Consider the following 23,360-nt stretch of genomic DNA (forward strand, 5'->3'; position numbering starts at 1 on the left):
ATGTGCTAGCTAGAAGATAACTCTATAGAAGGACCTTCTATACATTATAATATTTTCTAGAGTAGGAGTACTAGTAAGACTTTATCTAAAGGTTTGGTTCTTTTAATTTAAAGTAGTAGAATATATTAGACAAGAGTGTGTCTATATAGGGGAGCTCTAAACAGAAAAGTAAAGTGTATTACTTATACAGACTATTACTTAACTTAGAGAGCTAATCCTGTAAAGTAAGCTGTTAGATTTTTGTATGTACTACTAAGATAATGTTTAGAGAGGGAGAGTTAACTTGTAATACTTGTAAAGATAGAATCTAGTAGGATACAGGTAGGAGCTAGTAGTTTAGAGTAGAGTAAATAGTTTATACATAATAATAAGAGACTGTAATTCTATTTACAAGTAAGAACAGTAGGCCTAGGATGATTAGTAAACATAGAAAGGAGGCAACTACTACTCTAATAGTATAGGATTTCCAGGTGTAATTAACAGATGTAGGGGAGAGTTTAATGTATTTATATAAGGTTTGTAAAGAATTAGAAGAAGAATTTAATAGAGTAAGGGAGATATAAATAGGGCTAGAGAGACAGAGACAGGGTAATCTAAGGTTGTATACAAGTACTTTATTAATAATTACTAGAGAAGAGTTATTGTTAATAAGAGTACAGACAGACAAGGGTTTTAGTGTTGTAAGACTGTTTAGTAGACACTCCTAATAGATTTAAGAGGGGTTTATAAACACATACTTGTCTGAGTTATTAATATAGACAGTTGAGAGTATTTCTACCCTAAGAGTAGCTACTACTATATCTTCTTCTTAATTGGACAATAATGAACTTGTAATAGTGAGTGGCTCAAGTTGTAATAAAACATGTATATAGTTAGGAAGTTGATTAAGCTAGAGATTAGTTACAATTGATACAACTAGTACAGACTTGACACAGTTCAAAGATGGTAGAGAGGGTATGTACTTTAGATGTAGACAGATTCCCTCTACTTTAGTAATAGACATGCTTCAAATGTTGTTTTATATATGTTAATCATCTTACAAAGGACTGTCAGATCCTATATTTAAGAATAAATTGAGTATGAATTTCTCTATAGTTGAGAGTTTCTCAATTTTCAGGCTTACTTTGTTCTCTTAAGTCTGAGAAATTGTATTAAAAGTCCTTAAGGGACTAGAGAAAGAGGGAGCTAACTGTATAGTATAACTACTCTTATAGTTACAGATTGTATCTATAATAAGCTTATAGTAGTTGTGTACACAGTTTTTAGTCTTATAAACAGTAGTAAGCTAGTCTTAGAAGTTAGTAATACCTTAAATTCTTTAGAGTACACTTGTTTAAGGTTAATATTTAGACAGGCACTTATAAGAAAGCAGATCTTCTAGTAAGAGAGGATAGTAGGACTTCTACTAAGGAGATAGTTTTGGCTAAGAATCTTAAAATAGAATTTGTTAGTATGTTTTCTGTCCTACTTAAGATTTTTAATTTCATCACACAGCTTAAGGTCCTAATTATACTTAAGAACAATTCCCTTAAGGTTGATAATAAACTCTTTAAACTCTATAGTCTTAATCCAGCCAGGTTAGACTGTGTACCAACTACAGACTTTAATAGGCTCAAGACTATATATAATAAGGCAGACTTACTCATTGTTAGAAATATTTTTGTGTATAAAGAAGGTAGTACATTTGTAGACATATTTACTAAGGAGCTTTAAGGTCATTTGACTGTCTGTTATAGTAGGGGCAGAGTTAGACTTATAACTACTAATTTAGACTAGAGGACAGAGTATGTTAGTATAAATAAGTGGCTAGTAACTAGTAGTAAGTCAAGTACAGGTAGTAGGTAGTAAGTAGTAGGTCTAGGTAGTAAGTAGTAGGTCTAGGTAGTAAGTAGTAGGTACAAGTAATGAGTAGTAAGTAGCAGGTTGACAGTAGGAGGAGCTAGTAAGTCTTTATAACAGTTTGTAGGCTAGACAATTGTAACATTCAAAAAAAAGTAGAGACAATGTCTCACTCAGGTTGTAGAACAGGCAATTGACTAGTATTGAAGGAGGTACAAGAAGAGATACAGTCTCAGGAATGTCTTAGAGCTATTTATAAGATAAGTCATATAATAAGGCTAACAGATTGTGTATAACCTCTACAAGGTTACATTGTTCTAGTGGATCCACAACAAAAAGCATTTTCTACACATTTGTCCTCTTTTATGTATCTATAACTCTGTACCTCTGTAGTTGTATTATTAGTTTTTGTAATACATATAATATTTGTTCTACTTAAATATATTGTTCTGTATTTCTCCTATTATTTATGTGTTTCCTTAGTATATTGTATACAGAGTCCTTAACTATTGTTTCCTCTAATCACAGCTCAGCTAGAGCTTTAGAAGCAAAGTGAACACACTTAACATATTTCACAATTTACTGTAATACAAGCATTTTATTATCTTTATCTTGTTTCTAGGTCTAGAAACAGTAAATACATTGTACAAAGAGGAGCAAAGCTCCTGGTGCAAGTAATTGATAGCAAGCATATTGCTCTGATTTTAAATACTACAACTATTGGAGCATCAACTGGTAAAGATTGTGCCTATTTACATGTGCCTGCATGTCTATACTAGGTAATAAAAACACAACCCCAGCAATACAAAGAGTAAAATGAATGAATAGGGGAAAGATGCTATAGCTCAACGTGCCATAAGCTGGTATAGAAATCCAACCAAAGTTGCGATCTTAATTGGCAAGATTGGTTTGAGGTCTATGGGTGTCTCTAACAACAAATCCGTTCCCTCCGAAACTAGTGAAAAAACTCGACGATCTCCGATGCATCCCTCCGTCTGCACGTGGAGTGTAATTCGACAAAGCAGTATGCCAGATGTCTGTATTTCCCTTCGCGTGTTGGACAACAGCATAACGGACTGTGAAGATTGTTGCCAGGAATACTGAAATTAGGTGGCACCAATAATGAGCACGGTAGGATAAATAATAGTATGTGTGAAATGAAGCATACGGATGGCCCATTCAATCCATACGAAAGCTTTCAACGCCTGTAGATCACGGCACCATTCCTTTTCTGCAGCAAAGCCGTCGGGGATGTTGTTGCACGCTACAGGAACGAATCTCCAGCGAGACGTCGAGAACACATTGGATGCTAGACTTACATGTCAAGAACAGAAGCAAAGAAAAAGGGGTCTCGACGCACCGAGCCATATGATGGTGAGAATAGACAGTATGGCGATTTCAAACGGTGGACGAGACGTGATCGGGTTGCGCCTTGTCAGGTCAAGAATGAACCTGAACAATAGGAAATAGATTAGACCCAGCCTGTTGGTTGTTGCACTCTCGAAGAAACATACATAATAGAAAGTAGAACCAATGTCGCAATAGATAATCCTAATGGAAACAAGTCGGCCATGACTAAATGGGATGTTCTGATTAGCGACAGAGTCGAGTACATTTGCTATTCTTGTTGAACGTACAAAAGAAATTCAGGAACTGGTTGACGCGCGCAGAAAGCGCAAGGACGACAATGTTCGCAACGTAAAGCGTGCCTACAAAGACCATATGGAACATGCTCGTGAAGGAATACACATCCAAAAATTGTCAAATTTACATACCGAGTACCTTCAACCGGGTCTTTCCTATTCCCGAATACACCATGGTATTTGCAAATTTGCTGCTGACTTGAAGGAGAGAAGTAAAAGAAAAAAGCAGCACCCGGCTGCGGCTCGACGGCCTACTGAAAGGGATGATGGTGGTTTTGGGTAAAGGTTCGTACAGCAGACCAGCGAGGATAGCAACCGATAGATGGCATTATTTGAAATCATCTCAGGCCCAGCGTGTGATCAATAATAATTAAATAAATAGACCAGGGATTGGCGTGATCGTCACCTTCGATACTTTCGCATCACGTGAGAAAGAACCCTTGTTGGCAACGACATGTTCAACTGCAACAGACTCAACAATCAACACGAGTTACAATATTTCCTTCCCAATGTCTCTTTCTCTCGCTCCTGCTTTTGTCGGACCACAATGGCACAGATGACTTGTTCGAGAATGTCTGATCTGTATGCTAGAGTTGCGCGGTCCTCGTACATGCACGAATCGTGTTCCCATCCATCGAATGGGTGTGAAGATTCAGGAACATGAGCTCTTGGTCCGGTCTTCTTGAACGGCGATTAAGGCCTTGCGGCGCGTTGGGATGGGTAAATCATTTGATATGCAGGCTTATTCTTACCTTGTGCTTTGTGCGGTGAGGGCGGACAGCCCTCAATTGAAGAAGCGCGAAGCGACGTTTCATAGTGGTCCTGATGTCGATACCAGTGCTTTGGTCATGGCTTGCGAAATATGCAAGAAAGCGACGTGGAAATGGACAAAGAAGCCATGCATATCGTGGAATGGACTCTGGGGATAGAAGTTTTATTACTTGACCGATGGGAGTGGTAGGAGGAAGCAGAAAATCAGACGGTGTGTGAATCCCTTCTGGAAATGAGAGCTTTGATACCGGATTACGAGTGGCTCCATTCGTCACTGAGTGCAGGTTGGCAAGCTCATCGCGCCTGTCAAGCCAAATTTATATCTCTATACAGGAATCCATAAACGCATCTGGGCTTTCTGTTCGCCCTGACCACTGTCTCTCACATCAAACGGAGCAGGGCGCGTCGATTGAGACAGTGGGCGACACAGACTACATAGTATGCGTTTAAAAATAAGTGGGTATCACTCAAGTCCAGCCGGAATAATATTCCGAGAGTGGGATCTCACTTCTGCGAAGGGCCAGTCCTGCCATATGAGTCGACCACGACTGTCGCAACTCCCACCCTGAGGCGGCTCCGAGCTAGCGGGTTGCTATTCTTAGAGCTTGTGCCTGTCGTTCTTTCGCTAGCAACGGTTTTCCACACAGTGCCCCGCCCAGTGGTATACGGTCCCGTTATTCTCGTCTTCTTCCCACGTCGGCGTCCTTTACTAATACCGTCGACTTTATGGTTCCTCCCCCGTCTTGTTATGCCCGCTTGACATGGGAAAATCCTGGGCTCGTTATGCTGTGGCCTCAAAGATAATACCAATGATCAATATACGTCTGATCTATTTTGGTTCTCGTGACGATCCATATGGCGATCCTAATGACGCGTCGATCGGGCTTGTTCCAGAATTTGCACGCAGGATGTACTTACCCGCACTGAACAAGGGCTGCTCAACTCGTCACTGAAGATGCCGCACTTAACATGGCAAAAAGCAGTAACCGGACTTGTCGGGACACATTACCGGCATTGGTCTATTGCACTTGACTCCAGTTCTAAGAATGTTTTCGAATCCCTTGCACCGCATTCTCTATGTTGGCTTCGCGTCTATACATCAAGTATTTGACCGTTCCACTGGAACAAAGGTATAGATGGCCCTGGCGTTGAGCGCACTTGTCTCCTCCCACGTCCATTGTGTTGCATCATCCATCCTTACTCACTCATCTGATGAATGCAAGGCCATGTAGACTCATCCAATCATCGACGACATGTTTCATTCGTCCTGCAGGTATAAAGAGCGATGCAGACCAACTATTTCGACAGAGACAACAACAGTACTCTTAGCTATCCTGATCTCTTTGTACAATGTCTTTCAAGGCCCTCTTTGCCATCGCCTCCCTTGCTGCGAGTCTCTCTGGCTCCTCTGCAGCACTCACTCGTCGTGTTACTTGCCCTGATGGCGTTAACACTGCTACAAATGCTGCCTGTTGTCCTTTCTTTGCTCTTCGCGATGACCTTCAAACCAATCTGTTCGAGAATGAATGTGGTGAAGAGGTCCGCGGAATGCTTCGTCTGGTTTTCCACGACGGGATTGCATTCTCGCCAACTCTTGGTGGTGGCGGAGCTGACGGCTCGATCCTCACGTTTTCTGACACAGAACTGACGTTCGCCGCCAACGGTGGTAACGGCGGTGTCGAGGATTTCGTCGACGCATTGAAACCTTTCCTTGCGAAGCACAATGTCTCCGCTGGTGACTTGGTTCACTTCGCTGGTGCGTTCGGCATCACCAATTGCGAAGGCACTCCCCAAGTTCAGTTCCTCGCGGGTCGTCCAAACGCCACTGCAGCAGCTCCTGATGGACTCGTTTCTCAACCAGGAGGTAATTTGTTCATCTGTTCATCTAGGTCCAGCTTGATCAACATAGTGACAGTGGTATCTTTTTTCTAGACTCTGTTGATACTATCATCGCTCGCTTCGCCGACGCTGGCTTCAGTTCGGACGAACTTGTTGCCTTGCTCGCATCCCACTCACTCGCCGCGGCCGATACACTCACAGGTACTGTTCAAGGTGAACCATTCGACAGCACTGCGCATATTTTCGATAGTCAGTTCTTCATCGAGACACGTTTGCACTCCGCGATTCCTGGAGAGGCTCGCCTTCCATCCGATGCGGCTATCGCCCGTGACGACCGTACTTCGTGCACGTGGCAGAGCTTCATTGACGACGAAAATTCGATGCGTAGCGCTTTTGGCGCCGCCATGGCTAAGCTTGCTGTTGTTGGCCAGGACGTTTCTCAGCTCGTTGACTGCTCAGAACTCATTCCTCGTAAATTACTCTCCTTTGCTGTATTGCCTTTTGATACTTGTGACTAAGGATAAATTTTCAAGAACCTCCGGCGCACAACCCTGACCCGTTCTTCCCTGGAACGTCAACCCTCTCCGATGTCGATGCAGCGTGCACTCAAACACCTTTCCCGACTCTTACGCAGAACACGGCTGTCACATCAGTCACTCCCGTGTAAGTTATCATCTTGATTGGCAGTCGAAAAATTATTGATTTTTCGTGGCATAGTAATGAGTTCTGAGAATTAAATAACTGATTGGTGTATGGGTCGTAATGTAGAGTTAATATTTGGTGTCTGATTTTGGGCTTCTGGGTGTCTGTTGTCGTAACATTATGTGTTTTTTATACTGCTCCGCCTGTGGTGATAGGAAAACGATACATAATTGTATCTTGATGTGTTATGTGAATGTACTTGAATGTTACTAAAGATTGACGGCAAAATTGAAAGGAACATTTGCTTCATTAGTGTAAGGAAACTCACTGTTCCTCACAAGAGAATTCTAATTGCCCTTAGTTCACTCAACTACTGACTGGGATAACCTAGTACTTGAGCAAGGGGTCAGGGGAAAAGAATCCCCTTTACCCAGCAGTCAATACTGTCTTTTATAAGGGTATACATGTGTAGATACATGAGGAGGAAGTGTAACTAACTACAATGAGAATATATACACTTGTGGGTCCTACTGTGCAATGATCTGACATGATCAGCAATGTAGTGATAATAAAATACAAACCAGTAAATCAAATCCTTACACTTGCCCTCTAGCATTTAGTCCTAAATACTAAAAATTAGTAGAAAAGGTAGTGAACTTACTTAAAGTAACAGTTAGTAACAAGTAAATAATAAAATACCTTGCCCATACATATGGGAAACATTGTTGTAATGTAGTACTGCCTCTCTGAAGTGATCTGAAGTTGATCTGGTGTGTATTAAGATGTTGGTGGTGTTCTGGACAGTGAGTAGCATGGTTCCAAACTATGTGAAACTAGATAAAACATTAATAGAATTAAATGTAGTCAATATTACTGTATAGTCAATTAGTAGAAAAGTTTCCTCTTGATTGTCACTATTAATACAACACTTTTCAAAGAGAATCAGTAGAGTTCCTGGGGAGATATAGTGTTTTGGCTCTTGAGTATTCTGAGACACACAGTATAGATTAATATGTATAGAAGTGGAAATTCTAGTAGTGTAGTAATTACAAATATTCTCTTCTCCCACATCTTTAGGAAGTGTAGAGGTAAATTCCTGATTGACAAAGCTATAGCCTTCTTCCTTAATAGAATGTATTAGCATTATAGCTTCTAGCTGACCTTGTGTGTTTCTCTACTCCTGTAGGATAGTCATACAATAATAGATAGTAGAGATGTATTCTAAAATTCCTCTACTATGTCCTCAATTTTTCTAATAGACTAGTTCCTACAAATGTAATGCTTTGTACTTGTATTAGTCCAAATGTGTACTCTTTTACTTGTAATAACTAACTGTGATACAAAACTGGATATCCTGTTAAGCCTAATGTCCAAATACTAATTGTAGAGTACAACTTAGAGTATAATATTTGTCCTTGAATGAAAATATCATCTTGATTTCAATGAGATTGTAATGTATGAGCCTAATATTACTAGATATGTGTGTATATGTATAGTATCTCTGTGTACAATGAATGTCCTACTGTATTCTCATACTGTCTCCTTGTGTCTTGACTCATTTGTATCTTTATAAGTTGATTGATTTGATTCCTGAATTGTCTAAATATACTTTCAATGTCTTATAGTACAATATTCTATCACAAAATGTCTAAGTAGTGTTCTCTACTTTCCTGAGTACTGTAACTGTCTGTATACTGTGTTGTTCTATGTCTGTCTTAATGAAAAGTCCTGTCTGTATGTACAGTAGTGCTGCCTGAAGTCCTGAGTGTATGCTACTAATTCCCTGTTCATTTAGCAAATTCATGTGTGGATCAATGTGTTCTAGTATTGACTTCCTGTCTTTCTGTGTCCTTGTCCTTGTTCTAATGTATTCTTTCCTTGTGTACCTGTTGTGTGTCCTGTTTCCTATAGTACTGATACTGTCTGGTACTGTAAAGTCCTTTGTAAAATCATCTCATAGTATCTTAAGTAAGAAAAATGTGTGTTCAAACATGATTGTATACTTAAAGAGTGTGTATACAATACAATGTGTGTGCCTCTTGCCCTCTCATCAAAATATGACTTTATTTTCAGTGTAAAATGTCTGGTACTGTTCTAGAACATATCTGTATTGTCTGGAGAGGTTCTCTGTATGATTTTGTACTTCAAACTGATTGTAGCTATTCATTCTTAGAGTAGATTAAACTGTATCATTGTTTAATAGATGTTCTAGAGCTTCCTAATACTCTATTTCCTTCTGTATTGTTAAAGTATTATTCCTGAATACTTGAATAGTCTGTTCAATCATTCCTAATTCACTATTACTCTGATATTTGCTGACTGTATGTGTATTGCCTTCACTTTCCCTTAAAGTAGTGTGATAATCTGTTTGAGCAGATTGAGCAGATTGAGTAGATTGTTTAGGTTTCAAACCTGTTCTCTAGCTTGAAGTTGCCCTCTAAACTTCTGAACTTTGTTCCATACAAAGCATATCCATTCCTGGTCTCAGTAGTGTCTTACTATCATTATATTACATAGATTGTAGTGGTTTTACATCCTGTAGGTTGTAATTGTCATCCTGTAGCTTGAATAACACAATTCTTACTATGTATCCTAAGTATATGTGTACTAGCACATTCATTTGAGTGCCTGTAATACTTATACTACATCTAATAAAGTATCCTGAGTTTATTCTAATGAATCCTGACTGTCTGAAAGTGTATTTCACAATGTAATACCTTATGTTCTCCTGAAACTGTGTTCTGTACAATATATCCTTGTAGTCTAAGCTGGTTCTGACATTTCTGAACAATTCTTTATTATGAACTGAATAGTTTTGTAGCATAACATTCAATTGTACCTTATAGAACATTGTTCTATACAAATTACTTTGATTGTGCTCATTATAGACTGTTTCTTCAATTCTAAAGATGGAAATGTCTGTTCTAATGTCAACTGACATAGTTCCTTTGTAGTACTCAATACTAATCCTGTATCTCTCCCTGTACTGAATAGAATCAACTGTGTATGTGTATGTCTGTGTCTTTCTATTACTGTTAATATATTTCTATGCCTAATACTTATTCTGAAGTAGTATCATCTTATCCTTAATGTATATACACTTTTCCTTACTTAATGTACTAATGTCTGTCTTCTAATACATGATGTAGCCTTCTAACTTAATAGAATACCTGTGTGAATTGTTTGGATTGAAATATTTCTCAGTATCTAAGAGTAGTTGTATTTTATAGTCTAGTAATGCTTGATAGATTGTCCTACTTATGTAGTTTACTACTTGCATTGTCTTGTAAACCATAATACTATCTGGCTAGTTATATTCCAATCTTCTAACATTCTCAGGTCCTTTCCTAATGTCCTAGTACACATTCCTGTTGTCTGTAAACAGTCTGTATTTCTTAAGAGTGTTGTTTCAATTTGTGGCTCTAAGAATCAGTAGTAGTGTCTCTGAAGTGTTCATATATATGTTGCCCTACACCTGTAGTGTCTTAGATTCCTTGAAACAATAGTTGTATGTGTGTTTCCTAGTCCTTTCTATGTACTATGTGTATCTGTAGTCTTGTAGAATCCTTTCTACACTGTATGCCTGTGCTTTCAAACGTAAAATGTTATTGTATGCTTTATACAGTTGTCTGTACCTTAATATAGCTATCTAGTACTGTTTCATACAGTTCTACTTGTTTACTGTACTATTCCTTAGTCCTGTAGTCTCATAGAGTCTTAAATATACTAAATTCACTCTTTCAAATGTGTTGTTCACATGCCTGAACTTGTGTTCCATTGTAGAACTCTCTTGTTCTGTTACTGAATCCTTAGTATTACCTTTACAAAGTATCCAAATTGATAAAACATGTATATTACTACTAGATATGTAAGAATCTGTGTCATAGTCTGTAATCAACTCTAATTCTATATAGTTCTTACTGTCCAAGTTGTTTGCTAACTTATCTAAAGTAGTGTAACCAATACTGACATTACTAGATAATAAACTATTATCCTACACATTGTTCAATATGATTGTATTATAAGTAGGACAATTCCTAGCTAAATGATCATCTTGTTTACAAATGAAACATAGTCCTTTTACTCTCATTTCATCCAATTTCAATTAGGAATGATGTTTGAAACCTGTAGCATATGTTCTCTAATAGTTTCCTGTCTTGCTTTCATACTAGTCATTGTTCCTTAATGGATAATACAATTGCCTAGCCTTTCCTTTAGTGTTTGTACTACTTGTATGTATAGTATACTGACTAGAGTCACTATGATCTGAATCATTACTTTCACTATCCTGTAGAGTGAATTGATTGTTTCCTGAATTATCAGAACTGTCTGTATACAAATAATCACTCTGAGAATCATTACTACATTCTTACAGATAGAATTAATGTCTAGAATCTATGTACTATTTGATTCCTATAGATTCATTTGCTTTCTCAATACTTTCAAGCCTATCCTTGAAGATTGAGTAATCTACTGTGTCTAGATTCAAGCAATCTAATTGTAATTGCCTCTAGTACTTGGAATTCAATTTATACTATGCCTGTCTAGTCAAATCTTGCTAAGAAATGTTTCCTAGATTTGTAGCTTTCATCTCTAGATTGTACAAATAATCCTGAACATTCCTATTACCTTGTTTCAAAGTATTGAACTCTTTTCATAGTATTTCAGTAAAGTTGGAAGGGAAACAAAAGTTCATAAGTCCTCTAAAGAACTGAGCAAGTGTCCATTTATACTCATGGTTTACAATCTTTTGCAAATAGAAATTCATTACTTTTCCCTTAATAAAACCTAGCATTATCCCTACTTGGCTCTTAGGGAAATGATGAAGTCCTGATTGTTTCATGTACTAATTGACTTCAATAACAAACTTTGTATACTTTTGCAAGTCTGGTTCACTTGAGTATACTGTAGGAGCTATTAGTTCTACACTATACATTTGTATCTTTTATTTAAAGAGTTCTTTGTTCTGTTTCTTCCTCAAGCATTTCTTACACTTCTTAGTAGCCTCTGTATTACTTGAATTAATGTCTGACAGTTTGAATAAAGTATTACTTTGATTATTGTCATTGGATGAAGAGGAATCTGAATTATTACTGTCTGAGTCTGATTCTAAGTCAAGATTTCCCTTTCTCTATCTCCTAAAGCTCTGTATCACTCTATATACATAGCTATTCTTTGCTAGGCTCTCTGAAAGTCTTACTGATGCAAATATACTTTTCTAAACATTATTCAGTACTTTGTTATGCTTGTGTCCATTGTTTGTTCTTGAACTACAGTTGGAGCTATTCTTATACTTACTGTACTTAATATATAGCTTTGAACTGTATAGTTTACTGTACTCTGAATTGATTTTGTTCTCACTAATACTACTAGTGTATACCTTGCCTGGGACTGCTTTCAATTGTGAAGTATTACTATAGGATTGTTTGTTCCTTTTATTTTTGCAAGGGATACTCTAATGTCCTGAAAAACTTAGTATTTCCATTTGAGACCACATATATCTAAGTATTTCACTTTCTCTCTTATTCCTAGACCTGGCTAGAGTGTTGTATCTATTGTAGTACTCCTGTACATTGCTCCTGTACAATGTGTAGTCAATATCTACTATGTATAAGGTTAAACACTTGATTTTGTAGGTGTATACTTGATTTTCACTCTTTAGATCAAGTACTAATCCTTACAGTTCTAATTTGCATTCACTTTTGCTATCCTCAAAGTACTGTTCTGTAAATACAATGTCTGTTTTGCTTAGATAGTCTGAATTGATTTCACAATTGTATTGAATGCTTAGCAGTTCTAGTTTTCATTCTATTCCTTGTACTTTGTGTTTTCCTTTTACTTTACACTTTCCTTTCACTTTCTACAAATGTAATAGTTTGTCTAGACTCTTGAGTGTTTCTTCTACACTCTTAGATCAATAGTTCTAATCTCTACTGTCTGTAGGTACTGTAGCATGTCTGGCTTTTGTTCTGTAGCCTGCCTGAAGTGTTTCACACTTTTCTGTTACTATACTATCAAGTCTACTCTTGTTTGATGAAGGAGTTGCTTTCTCCTCTTCCTAATACATTCTATCAAACTTGTACATTCTTTTATTCAAATTGTTGATGTCTATTAAACTATAGAATGGGCTGACATGTTCTATGTCTATCTTAATTGCTCTGACTCTTGTAATGTGTCTGAAGGTCTTACTTGCCTTCTAGAAATCTTGTTCCTTATTAGATCTCTGTAATTCTAATGTCTGGCTCTCCTAGCCTTGTCTGTTACTCTTGTCCTTTGAGTCCTGGCTACTTTCTTTACTACCTAAAAGGGTCTTAAGTGTCTCATTACCCTCTACATTACTGTTGTCAATGTGTTTCTGTTCTAAAGTAAGTGTACTCACTGGATACTCATCCACACTCTTACTGATACTAACTATATACACTCTGTAACTCTTGTACTAGCTTACAAATTCCTTAATACTTACTGTTAGCTCTCTATATCAACTTGGTGAATCCTTAAACCAAATTGTCTGTCCTCTATTGAGTGAATCCTTAAACTCAGTAGTCTGAAATTGATTGAGCAAATCCTCAAACTCAACCTTCTATATTTGATTGGATGAATCCTCAAATCCAATTGTCTGTTCATTCTGAACTCAACTGTCTGAATCCTTAAGAACAATTGCCTAAGTGTTTCTACTCTCTGTACCTTTGTTTACTATTTCTTTAAGCCTAGTAGTGTGAATACTTACTAGTGTCTGCTCTACATTATACATCTGTCTAACTATATGTACTAGTACAGTTACATACCTTAGTTCTACATTATTAGTATGTACTAGTTCATTAAGGTGCCTCTAGCCTTGTGTAGACAAGAACTTATCACCTAGTATAAGTTCATTAGGTTGCCTCCAGCCTACAAGGGATGAGGACTTACATTCTAGTATGTTAGTATTAATATCTGGACTTGGGTACTCTCTAGGAATTGTTAGTCAAGGCTCAGCAACCACATTGTAATCAATATCTAATGGATAATCTTGTTGTCCATTGTCTGTAAACTCAATATGCACCTGTTTGTTCCTTTTCACTATCATGGATGCCTGGTCCTCAACCCATCCAATCAATGCAAACCTCCAGCATATTCAGTACTAGTCCATATTAATATGTGATAATATGTTTCAGAAGTGTTCTACAGTATTCTGAAGCATTGTGAACCTACTAGAGGCCAATCTAGTAAGTAGTCTCTGTTTCTACTCGAAAATTGTAACTTTACTCACTAAAAAATCCTGAGGGGTACTAGACAATGAGGGAGACCTAGGGTTAATCAGACCCTTCAGTTCCTCAGTGTCTAGCAAGGGGTTTTGGTGCTAGGTGGGTACAGTCAAAAATATGTAAGGAAACTCACTGTTCCTTACAAGAGAATTCTAATTGCCCTTAGTTCACTCAACTACTGACTGGGATAACCTAGTACTCGAGCAAGGGGTCAGGGGAAAAGAATCCCCTTTACCCAGCAGTCAATACTGTCTTTTATAGGGGTATACATGTGTAGATACATGAGGAGGAAGTGTAACTAACTACAATGAGAATATATGTGCTTGTGAGTCCCACTGTGCAATGATCTGACACAATCAGCAATGTAGTGATAATAAAATACAAACCAGTAAATCAAATCCTTACAATTGGGTTGGGCTACTTCGCCTGGGTGCTTTAGGTGCGTGATTGGGATTACATAAAGATCGACGCCAAATACATAGCCTCGAATCTATTTAGCATTGCACTTGAATTCTGACCATGACAAGCAATCGCCTCCCTCAAGACCTAACTTTCGATCTTATTACTGCCGATGAAGTTCCCGTTGCTCATGCGATTGAGACTACAGGTGGGCGTGACATTGACACAAAAACAGCGTCTTACTGACCGTGCATGTTACGGTTGTTAGCGTTTCCTCCAGATGAAGCTGCCACTCTTGAGCAATTTCGAATGCGCCAGGAGCTCGCGCCGAGTTTGTTCCTAGGCGCTTTTCTACCTCCACCTCCGGAAAGCTCAAGGAGAAGGCTCATTGGTTATATCTGTGCAACGCAATCCAACTCTTCGATACTTACTGAGGAGTCGATGAAGAAGCATGATCCCAATGGTCCTTCTGTATGCGTACATGCTGTAGTTGTGGAAGCAACGTACCAACAGCGTGGAGTTGCCCTTTCGCTTCTCAAAGAGTTTGTTGCTCGGATGAGAAGTGCTGGTTTATATAAACGGGTACTGTTAATCTGTCATGAAGACATGCGACCGCTGTACGAAAGAGCTGGATTTGAGTACTTAGGGCCAAGTTCGGTCGTTCATGGCGCGTTGCCCTGGCACGAGATGAGAACCGAACTTCCGGGTGAGGGTCCTTCAAGTACCCCAGACGAGCCACTACCAGAATCCTCTGGATCGATTCCCCCGGGCCTCTTGGAAGCACTCCAACAGCAGCAAAGTTCGTCTCGAAGTCGACCTTCCGCACGCCTTCTTCCTTCGTTCTCAGACGGTATCAACGGTGTCTCCTCCTCTGCTGCTCCTGGAGATCCCAAAACAAACAAGTACGATTTGTTATGTCCTCGTCCTAGATGCGGATGCGTCATTCTGAAGCCGGGTGTTGGTCGACTTGTTGATAAGGAGCTTGTTGAGGTCAGATATTTCTTTCGGCTTATGATTCTGTTGTTTTGAATATGCATGCTAATATGTTTCTATTTGTATTGTTTAGCTCGAACCTGTGGATAAGTCGCCCTCAAGTTTGCTTGCCTCTCTCCCGCCAGTTGGCAGCGCTACTGCTTGCTGGCTTGTGGAGCCTAGTCCAATGGCCTTCGAAAATACTGGGTTTTCGCGGACTGTTGATCGGGACTCGGCGAACCAAGGTAAGTATATACCCTGGTTTTAAAGAGGATGTGTGCATCTGATTTATCTTATCATTCGCATCCCATGCGCTTCCGGAACTTAAAGGTGCACGACCCAAGTTAAAACTGCTGATTTGCGCAGATTGTGATCTTGGTCCACTTGGATGGTGCCTTGAAGGTGGAAAGGAGTTCTGGCTTGTTTGCACGCGGGTTGGGTATAGAGCTTGATGTGCTTGAAAGTGATGTGATCTATAGACAAGCTCTTATGAATCCTGAATAGAATCATCATATCTGGGTTTCTGTATATGCATCGGCATGCACCTGCTATCCTCAGGTTCAGATTATATGCTTTCAGGAGTTCCGCGTAGACTCGGGCAATAAGGATGTCGACGCCGCAATCACTATTTCCGACTTAAATGCTTAACTAGGCAGATCGAGAATTTGTTACGGATCCCACTTTCTACTAAACTAACTTGGTCGCACGCAAGATATGAAGTCCATTCACATTATTGTCAGAACCGTTATGAATTACAAGAAATGCGGGAAAAAAGCGTCTCTAATATACCCCCTCAGGAAGAGAACGACATCTTTAGTTAAAGAACTTGCGGTTCTCGTTTGCACCGAAGAGTTCGAAACGGATCTCGGGGAGCATCTGTTTGCGTATTCGAATGTCATATCAGTTAGTTATCGGAAGTTGATATGAGAAAAGTAAGGATAGTATGAGTTGGGGGTAAGGGGAGATAGACGTACCCTGCTCTCGAGAAGTCGGAGTCGTTCATCAAGAGTGTTGTCGAGGGAGATTCGGCCGCCAGATTGGAGTTTTATGCCTCCAGCACTAGATGTCAGGCAGGTGCAGAAAGTCCACGACAACAAAATCAGAAGAGGTCAGACTGAATGGAATTTATGGCACACACATATTATCAGACAACTCTGTAACAACCGTTATCGAGACGTCACGTCCGCTAATGGAGCGATACTGCTCCTTCGCACCCTCAGCAGCTTTCTGTACAAGCTGCTCGTCTTTAGGGCGGGCTATAACCAGCACCTCTGTGTCCATCAGCTGTAGAAGACCCTATTAAGCGACCAACAAGAATTGAAGTATTGTGATCAGAGATTAATCTAATCTAACGAATATTCTGGTGTGGCGACGACTCACTTGCAAGATGATGCCCTCGAGCAATTGAGCATAGCGACCCTCATCTTGAGAAAGTTCAAGGAGCTCTTCGCGTGCCTTCTCGAAAAGCGTTTGAAGGTGCTCCTCGCGGCGTTGCAGGAGCCGAAGACGTGACTTGTTGAGTTGCGTAGACTGGGCACTGTCGGTGTGGCGGGATGTTCAGCATTCAAGTAAATCATCCCTGCAACAGGGGAAAGAAAAGGGCGTACATCTTCTGAGCGACCTCTGCTTGTTTACGCCTCTTTTCGAATTGTGCGTCGATGGCTTGTTGAGCTTGTTTAACGAGTTTCGCCTGTTGTGCGACGTGAACAAGTTTAATACATTCACACATCGCCAGTGAAAGCATTACGGACCTTCTCGATTGCGAACTCTTCGTCTGCCTTGACTCGGATTTCTCTTCCCTTCTCTAGTGCCTCCTGTCTGATGAACGAGACCTGTATAGTCGATGAGCTCTAAACTCCTATGTTCAAAGAGTAGAATGAAGGAGGTAGCGCACCATCTTGTTCATCTCGCTGGCAACCTCATCATCGTTGAGCGGTCTTGACGCCATCTTGAGCTAGTATGTAGTCTTGCAGAATACCAGAGTCTGAGCTGAAGACTGGCAGTGAGCTCGATGGTATGCTGCAGCGTCCACACAGCTCCTTTCGGTATGCGGCACGTGCAGTCTGGGCGTTATGTCAGCATTTTGTTCAGTTCGTCTCCATTCTTAAATCTGCTCTAATTATAAGGTTCAAATTTAGCTGAACATGTTTAACTCCGCATGTAACCTATCCAACCTTTACCAGGAATACTTTAATTTTATTATCTCGAGAAAAGCAGCAAACAGACGAGGATTGGAAACACGACCAGATTCTTACATAACTGATCGTGCGAAACTTGTGCATGGGCGCATGTTGTTCTCTCTCGAGGACTGGGTGCTGTGCAGCGACGCACTTGTCCATCGTCTCTCTATTCATCATCTTCTTTCTCTCGTCGCGTGCGATCTCCGCCTTTGTCGAGCGCACGCTAGGCAAGGGTTCACGACGTCACGACGCTCTTTATATCTCCCCCCACGCGAGTCCCAGCTTTTCATCGAGCCCGGGTTTCCCAGCGCTTTGTCTAAAATCGACCTGTCGTACCTATCGATTGCGCGTTCCTTAGTCTCGTCACGCTCTTGGTTTCGTCTTTTCTTTTTGACTTCCTCTCCTTTCTGTAAGTCCCGTGCTTTCTTAGGTATCGTAATATACGAGCTTCTGAACTGGCCTAGCTCTTTTTATATTATTCTTTTGCAAGGCATATCACACATCATGTCCAATCAAAGTCCGGTGGCTCCCAGCTCGCGAGACCGTGCCAACAGCCGTGCAAGCACGAGCAGCATGATGGGGTTAAGCTCAGGCATAGCAGCGAACGGCAGTGAAGGCGACGAGAAGAACAGGTTGGCTTCTGGTTCTTCTTTCCATCTAGAAGATTCATATCGTGCTAATAATTGCCGCCGTTGTTCTTCAGCGTCGTCATCAAAGTCGGGATGGTGGGCGACTCGCAGATTGGCAAGACGAGCTTGATGGTGAAGTATGTGGAAGGCAGTTTCGACGAGGATTATATCCAGACTCTCGGCGTCAATTTCATGGAGAAGACGATCAGCGTCCGACGAACGACCATCACGTTCTCAATTTGGGATCTTGGCGGCCAACGCGAGTTCGTCAACATGTTGCCGCTTGTGTGCAACGATGCGGTTGCTATCCTGTTCATGTTTGACCTATCGCGAAAGTCGACGCTTAATTCTGTTAAAGAATGGTACCGACAAGCACGGGGCTTCAATAAGACCGCGATTCCATTCCTCATTGGCACTAAATACGATACCTTCGCGACGTTCCCTCGAGATGAGCAGGAGGAGATTACGAAGCAGGCTAAGAAGTTTGCAAAGGCGATGCATGCCAGTCTTATCTTTTGCTCGACGTCGGCGTCGATCAACGTGCAGAAGATTTTTAAGATCGTCCTTGCAAAGGCCTTCGACTTGAAATGCGTTATCCCGGAGATCGAGGGAGTTGGAGAACCGATATTATTGTACGTGGATGTATGAGAGTGTGGTGACGTGAAGGAGAACCGGAGAAAGGCCTGGTTTGAGGTGAGTTGAATCTCTAGCCTCATAGCAAGGATCCGTCGCTGATGTTATGCTGCAGTATTTAGCCCGAGTTGTTTTTCCGTCGAATTCACGGGCTGTGGATACCCTATCAAAACGCACGCGCATAAAAACGGGTCTTCAAAAAGTTTGATCTCGGATCTCCACTTAGGAAAACTGGTGTCCGACAGTGGCACAGGACAGTTCACTTGGGACAATCCATTTCCATATTACTCCTTCACCGTCAATCGTACGCATTATCTCATTCTCAACGCGCGCTTTGTCTGTGTTTTCCATATTCTTTTATTCTTCTGGTATTACGTATTCCATCGTCTATTTGAACTACGTCTCTCGTCCCAACATCCTCATGTGCCATTTATACGCTCATACATTTTCTTGTCGTATTGTAGTCATCATCATTCCTCTCTGCCTTTCTCTGCTTCCCCATCCTCTGCCATCCATCTTCTTTACCTTTTCTGCAATCCACCGTTCGTCCTCTGCTCGTTGATTTACGTCGTGTCTGCTCGTACTCCGTCGTCAACCCCCATCCAATCCCACTACTTTGCCCAGCTTTGTCACTCTTCATCCCTCGTCCCGTTACTCTCTCTGCGTGGCCATCTGTGTACATGCCTTGCATTAGCATGATATTAATTTACTGTCCTTTACACCATTTTATTATTTACCCATATTCGACCTCTTAGGCCGGCCATCACTACATCACTAGGTCTCTCTTCATTTGATGATTGTTGATTCTCCGAGGTCCTGCTTTCGCCTCAGTATAACCGCTTTGGGATTTTTTTAGAGCACGCCGTGGGATATTGTCTTTTCAAGTCCTTACCCACCTGTGCAGTGTGCACGTATCGATCAATGATTCATCCACCTTCGACCGAACTTTTTGATGATGGTTGTTGCTTTCGGGACGGGATAACTCCCAGTTTGGAAGGTTACAATTTATTATTGCTTTGCTTTGAAAAGATTGCTTGCCTGGTTAAACAAGATAATGTAAACTATCTGACTCAATGTCCAGCTTCTCGATTTCTTTCTTGTATAACTGTGGTATGTCGAAGAGACTGCAATTACATTCTGGACTTGGCTATAAACTGTACGAGAGCACGTGACGGAAGCAAATCACGCTGATCGCGGCAAGAATTGATCGACAAAATCCCGTAAAAATGATTCTTCCGCTGAAAACCAGGTACAAAACCTACACGCAAAAGAACCCAAGCCCAACGGCCAACAAAACAGGCCAGGCGGAATCATTTTTTGATATGTACTGCACATTGCTATACACCCCTCTGAGCGCTTTACAACACATATCTCCTTCGATGGAGATGTCGCAACAACAGTTTGAAATTTGAATTAATCCATTTCAAGGAACGATTACGTTAAACCCGTGCATAGACCGAACGGGATCATTCAATCATTGATGAGGGCTGGAGCCTGGTCTACGGGTCGCGATCGTGGATACTTAGGCGCCCGACGTGTTCGACAGTGCCAGCAACCTCGTCTCACGTCTGCGAATGCTCTGAAGGACCAAGTCGGCCATGTCGAACTCTCAATCACCACCAGACGAGAAATTTCGGTACGTTAGAAACCAAACATTTAACCATTATAAGTAATATCCGCCGACTGATCCTATCACTGTTGCACTGATAGGCTTCTTCACTTGAAAGGCATGTCCCATCTGATATTTCGCTTGTGGCGTTACCGCTAACAGAACCCTGCACAGACATCGAAGTTTCCTTCAAAGACAGACAACCAAAGTACCCTATCAAGTTGAAAGTCTTGTCTGGTCAAAACGTGCTAAGGGCCAAGGAATACGAGAATGGTGCAGCGGATAACCGTTTGAGATGGGAAGCCGACGTGTATGTGAAGTAGCTAATTCTTGACGTCCCTGTTAAGCATCTGACCAAATGGACTACGAACTGCAGACACCTTTCCCCGGACTTGAACCTCGAAATTGTTGCCAAAGAGTCTCACACGATAAAATGGCGTGCAAAAAGAGACTTTGCTGCGGTTAGCTTTGACGCGGAGGAAATGAAAAAGGATAACATTATAACCAAGGAAGGTACGTGCTGCATATATCCAGATGTTTCGCAAAGAAGATATGACCTAGTATCGCAGACGACAAGAGCCTAATATCCGTGAAGCTCACGTTTGAAGCTCCTGTTGCGGTGAGCACAACCATTCACTTGCTTACGTCTAAATGAAGCTAATGGTCCAATTGGCGAATCGCCAGGCTAGTGATGTCCTGCGTAAAGCAACCAAGGATTCCATTGGCTTGTTAGAAAACAAAACGGTAATACTGGACAAACTTGGGAGTGCTCGGAAGTTTGTTGAGGTGGCGAAAGGGTTCGGTGATGTCGTAGCTGATGTAAGTTCCTTCAGATCTGAACCCCTGTACAGTATCAGTAACTTTATCTTAGCTTCATCCAGCTGCAAAGGCTGCCATGATTGCCTTTGGCATGCTTTACGAGGTAACATCACCTGCTATAAACAGAATCATCTACTCACATTTGTTGCAGAAATTGGAAGGGCAGGAGCAAGTCCACAAGGACGCTTCAGAGTTGATAGACGACATGTCGTTGTTCTTACCGTTTACCGAGGTCGTTGATCCAGCTACGATGGCTAACGAAATGGCGAAAAATGCGGTTAAAGACTTCCTAGATGTCTTTAGGGAAGCGTGTGAATTCATTGTCCAGTATTCAACGACGAGTGCAATAGGTTTGCCGCTTCCCTCTGTTCAGCGGGATAGAACTAAATTACCGTCATATAGGAGACCTCATTTCGTCGCAAAAATCGGAAGTCAATAAGCTCACGGATACTTTCAAGAAGGCGAAAATGAGATACGATTGGTCAATTAAGACTGATATCTGGAGGGTTAACCTGAAACTTGGTAAGCGCACTCGCACTCATAGTACGTCGAGACGTCAAGGCTTTTGCTGACTTTCCAACAGAGAAAATTAAGGACAACGAGATGTTGAAGCTTCTCCATGTGTCTGCCTTCGGCCCAGCTGGAAAAGAATATTATCGCACAGACAAGAGCTGTCTGGAAGGGACGCGCATATCAGTCCTTAAGCAAATATCTGAGTGGGCTGAGATAGAAACTGACCAGAAACTGTTCTGGTTGCAAGGATCACCCGGTTCAGGAAAGACGGCCGTCGCTAATTCTGTTGCGCATACACTTGACCAGCAACGACTTCTCGCTGGCTGTTTCTTCTGCAATAAGGATGATCAGGATCTCAAAGACAATACCAAAGTTATCCCATCATTAGCCGCGCACCTTGCCGTGTGGCATCAGCCGTTCTCAGAAAAGCTTCTCTCCACTCTGCAGGGAGAAGAGAAGAACCGGCTTGCGTCCAAGACGTTGCAAGAACAGTTCGATTTACTCATCAAAGGGCCCGTATTGGCGTTATCTGCGGACGAACAAAATCAGTCTCCCCACCCACTTGTCATTGTTATCGATGCTCTTGACGAGTGCGGCGATAATAAAGGACAACGGCTACGTCTTGCAAAGATACTCGTACAGATATCGCAGCTGGTCCCGTGGTTGAAACTTTTTGTAACGAGCACGCCGTTGCCCGAGTTCACCCAAGCGTTTGAAAATTCGTCAACGTCGCCAGAGAAGTTGAACCTCGATCAGGCTGCGGATACGACTAGGGATATTATCCTTTACGCAAATTACAGAGCTAAGCTTATTGCTGAGGACTTCGACTTATCTCCCGATTGGCTTGGTGATGAGAGGATTTCGATCTTCGCTTTGCAATCACGAGGGTTATTCATTCGTACGCGCAACACGTTTGATTACATCTCAGGCCAGGTGGATGTGGAAGAAGCCGCCGACACCGTCGTGTTAAATCCTGCTACTACCGAACCGGAGCAGCCTAAGATCGAACCGCCGCAACCCAAGCCTGAGCCAGTTTCTAATACTCGACGGCAAGTTGGAAGCACCTCACGCAACCATCGGACCACGGGGCCAAGTCTTGGTATTGCAGTCAGGTAGTTATACGTGCACTAGCCGACCGAGAACTGATCAGTGGAGTCGAAAAGGTGTTACGTAGGAACGCCGGTGCAGAAGGTCTCTGTGGGACTTGGTTGAAAAGGATGATCCTTAATTATACCAGCCGTATCTATACCAAGCGTATTGGCCGCAACTGTATTATGGGGTCGAGAGCGGATTGGGAGGTTATGCCACAGAGTAGCGGAGGACATTCAAGGAGAGCTTTTGCGGGTGCGGTGAAACACTATCATCACTATCATGCCTGAGCCGTCACCCGTGTCCCCCCCCCCCCCGTTGTAGCAAGGTCAAACACAACCGTCGGAAGGGTGTAGGATAGTGGGAGATGCAAAAGAGATGGTGAGGCTGCGCCCAGGGAAGGTACCGGATTAAATAAGCTTTGTACTGGTACATGTAAAGTATTTGGCCTCAATCGGCATGTATTTAATTAGCCTTCAGATTACCTTTTTGAGTATTGACAAGTTGGTGACGCATGCCAAAATTGCGTGAGATGGATG

At 41.4% G+C, this 23,360-nt stretch overlaps 7 protein-coding genes across 7 annotated transcripts; 5 read left to right on the plus strand and 2 right to left on the minus strand.

Annotated features, from left to right (window-relative positions):
- Positions 1-2,510: 2,510 nt before the first annotated feature.
- Positions 2,511-3,748, minus strand: FOMMEDRAFT_116345 (uncharacterized protein). The gene is made up of 6 exons (XM_007261802.1): positions 3,615-3,748; positions 3,477-3,548; positions 3,354-3,414; positions 3,200-3,291; positions 3,008-3,148; positions 2,511-2,939 (listed from the first exon to the last, which is right to left on the minus strand). The coding sequence occupies exons 1-6, from the start codon at positions 3,655-3,657 to the stop codon at positions 2,731-2,733; spliced, it is 618 nt and encodes a 205-aa protein (XP_007261864.1). The 5' UTR covers positions 3,658-3,748; the 3' UTR covers positions 2,511-2,730.
- Positions 3,749-4,229: 481 nt separating this feature from the next.
- Positions 4,230-5,533, plus strand: FOMMEDRAFT_138023 (uncharacterized protein). The gene is made up of 2 exons (XM_007261803.1): positions 4,230-4,537; positions 4,587-5,533. The coding sequence occupies exon 2, from the start codon at positions 5,015-5,017 to the stop codon at positions 5,204-5,206; it is 192 nt and encodes a 63-aa protein (XP_007261865.1). The 5' UTR covers positions 4,230-4,537; positions 4,587-5,014; the 3' UTR covers positions 5,207-5,533.
- A 42-nt stretch (positions 5,534-5,575) lies between these two features.
- FmMnP2a (manganese peroxidase) lies at positions 5,576-7,020 on the plus strand. Its single transcript, XM_007261804.1, has 4 exons — positions 5,576-6,117; positions 6,186-6,563; positions 6,626-6,755; positions 6,810-7,020. The coding sequence occupies exons 1-4, from the start codon at positions 5,604-5,606 to the stop codon at positions 6,820-6,822; spliced, it is 1,035 nt and encodes a 344-aa protein (XP_007261866.1). The 5' UTR covers positions 5,576-5,603; the 3' UTR covers positions 6,823-7,020.
- Positions 7,021-14,497: 7,477 nt separating this feature from the next.
- On the plus strand, positions 14,498-15,801 carry FOMMEDRAFT_150508 (acyl-CoA N-acyltransferase; the record flags this gene model as incomplete). The annotated part of the gene is made up of 4 exons (XM_007261805.1): positions 14,498-14,585; positions 14,646-15,367; positions 15,444-15,594; positions 15,680-15,801. The coding sequence occupies 4 exons, from the start codon at positions 14,498-14,500 to the stop codon at positions 15,799-15,801; spliced, it is 1,083 nt and encodes a 360-aa protein (XP_007261867.1).
- A 250-nt stretch (positions 15,802-16,051) lies between these two features.
- On the minus strand, positions 16,052-17,349 carry FOMMEDRAFT_101342 (vacuolar H+ ATPase E1). The gene is made up of 7 exons (XM_007261806.1): positions 17,244-17,349; positions 17,101-17,181; positions 16,957-17,039; positions 16,730-16,886; positions 16,488-16,645; positions 16,324-16,408; positions 16,052-16,225 (listed from the first exon to the last, which is right to left on the minus strand). Exons 1-7 carry the CDS (start codon positions 17,295-17,297, stop codon positions 16,163-16,165), a joined length of 681 nt encoding a protein of 226 aa, XP_007261868.1. The 5' UTR covers positions 17,298-17,349; the 3' UTR covers positions 16,052-16,162.
- A 353-nt stretch (positions 17,350-17,702) lies between these two features.
- FOMMEDRAFT_16477 (small GTPase) lies at positions 17,703-19,496 on the plus strand. The gene is made up of 4 exons (XM_007261807.1): positions 17,703-17,938; positions 17,994-18,161; positions 18,233-18,851; positions 18,907-19,496. The coding sequence occupies exons 2-3, from the start codon at positions 18,034-18,036 to the stop codon at positions 18,804-18,806; spliced, it is 702 nt and encodes a 233-aa protein (XP_007261869.1). The 5' UTR covers positions 17,703-17,938; positions 17,994-18,033; the 3' UTR covers positions 18,807-18,851; positions 18,907-19,496.
- An 840-nt stretch (positions 19,497-20,336) lies between these two features.
- FOMMEDRAFT_138028 (uncharacterized protein) lies at positions 20,337-23,117 on the plus strand. Its single transcript, XM_007261808.1, has 10 exons — positions 20,337-20,427; positions 20,502-20,518; positions 20,575-20,710; positions 20,777-20,913; positions 20,970-21,019; positions 21,085-21,219; positions 21,272-21,322; positions 21,371-21,569; positions 21,622-21,741; positions 21,803-23,117. The coding sequence occupies exons 1-10, from the start codon at positions 20,390-20,392 to the stop codon at positions 22,846-22,848; spliced, it is 1,929 nt and encodes a 642-aa protein (XP_007261870.1). The 5' UTR covers positions 20,337-20,389; the 3' UTR covers positions 22,849-23,117.
- Positions 23,118-23,360: the final 243 nt, after the last annotated feature.

Source organism: Fomitiporia mediterranea (genome assembly GCF_000271605.1).
Source record: "Fomitiporia mediterranea MF3/22 unplaced genomic scaffold FOMMEscaffold_1, whole genome shotgun sequence".
Lineage (NCBI taxonomy): Eukaryota > Fungi > Basidiomycota > Agaricomycetes > Hymenochaetales > Hymenochaetaceae > Fomitiporia > Fomitiporia mediterranea.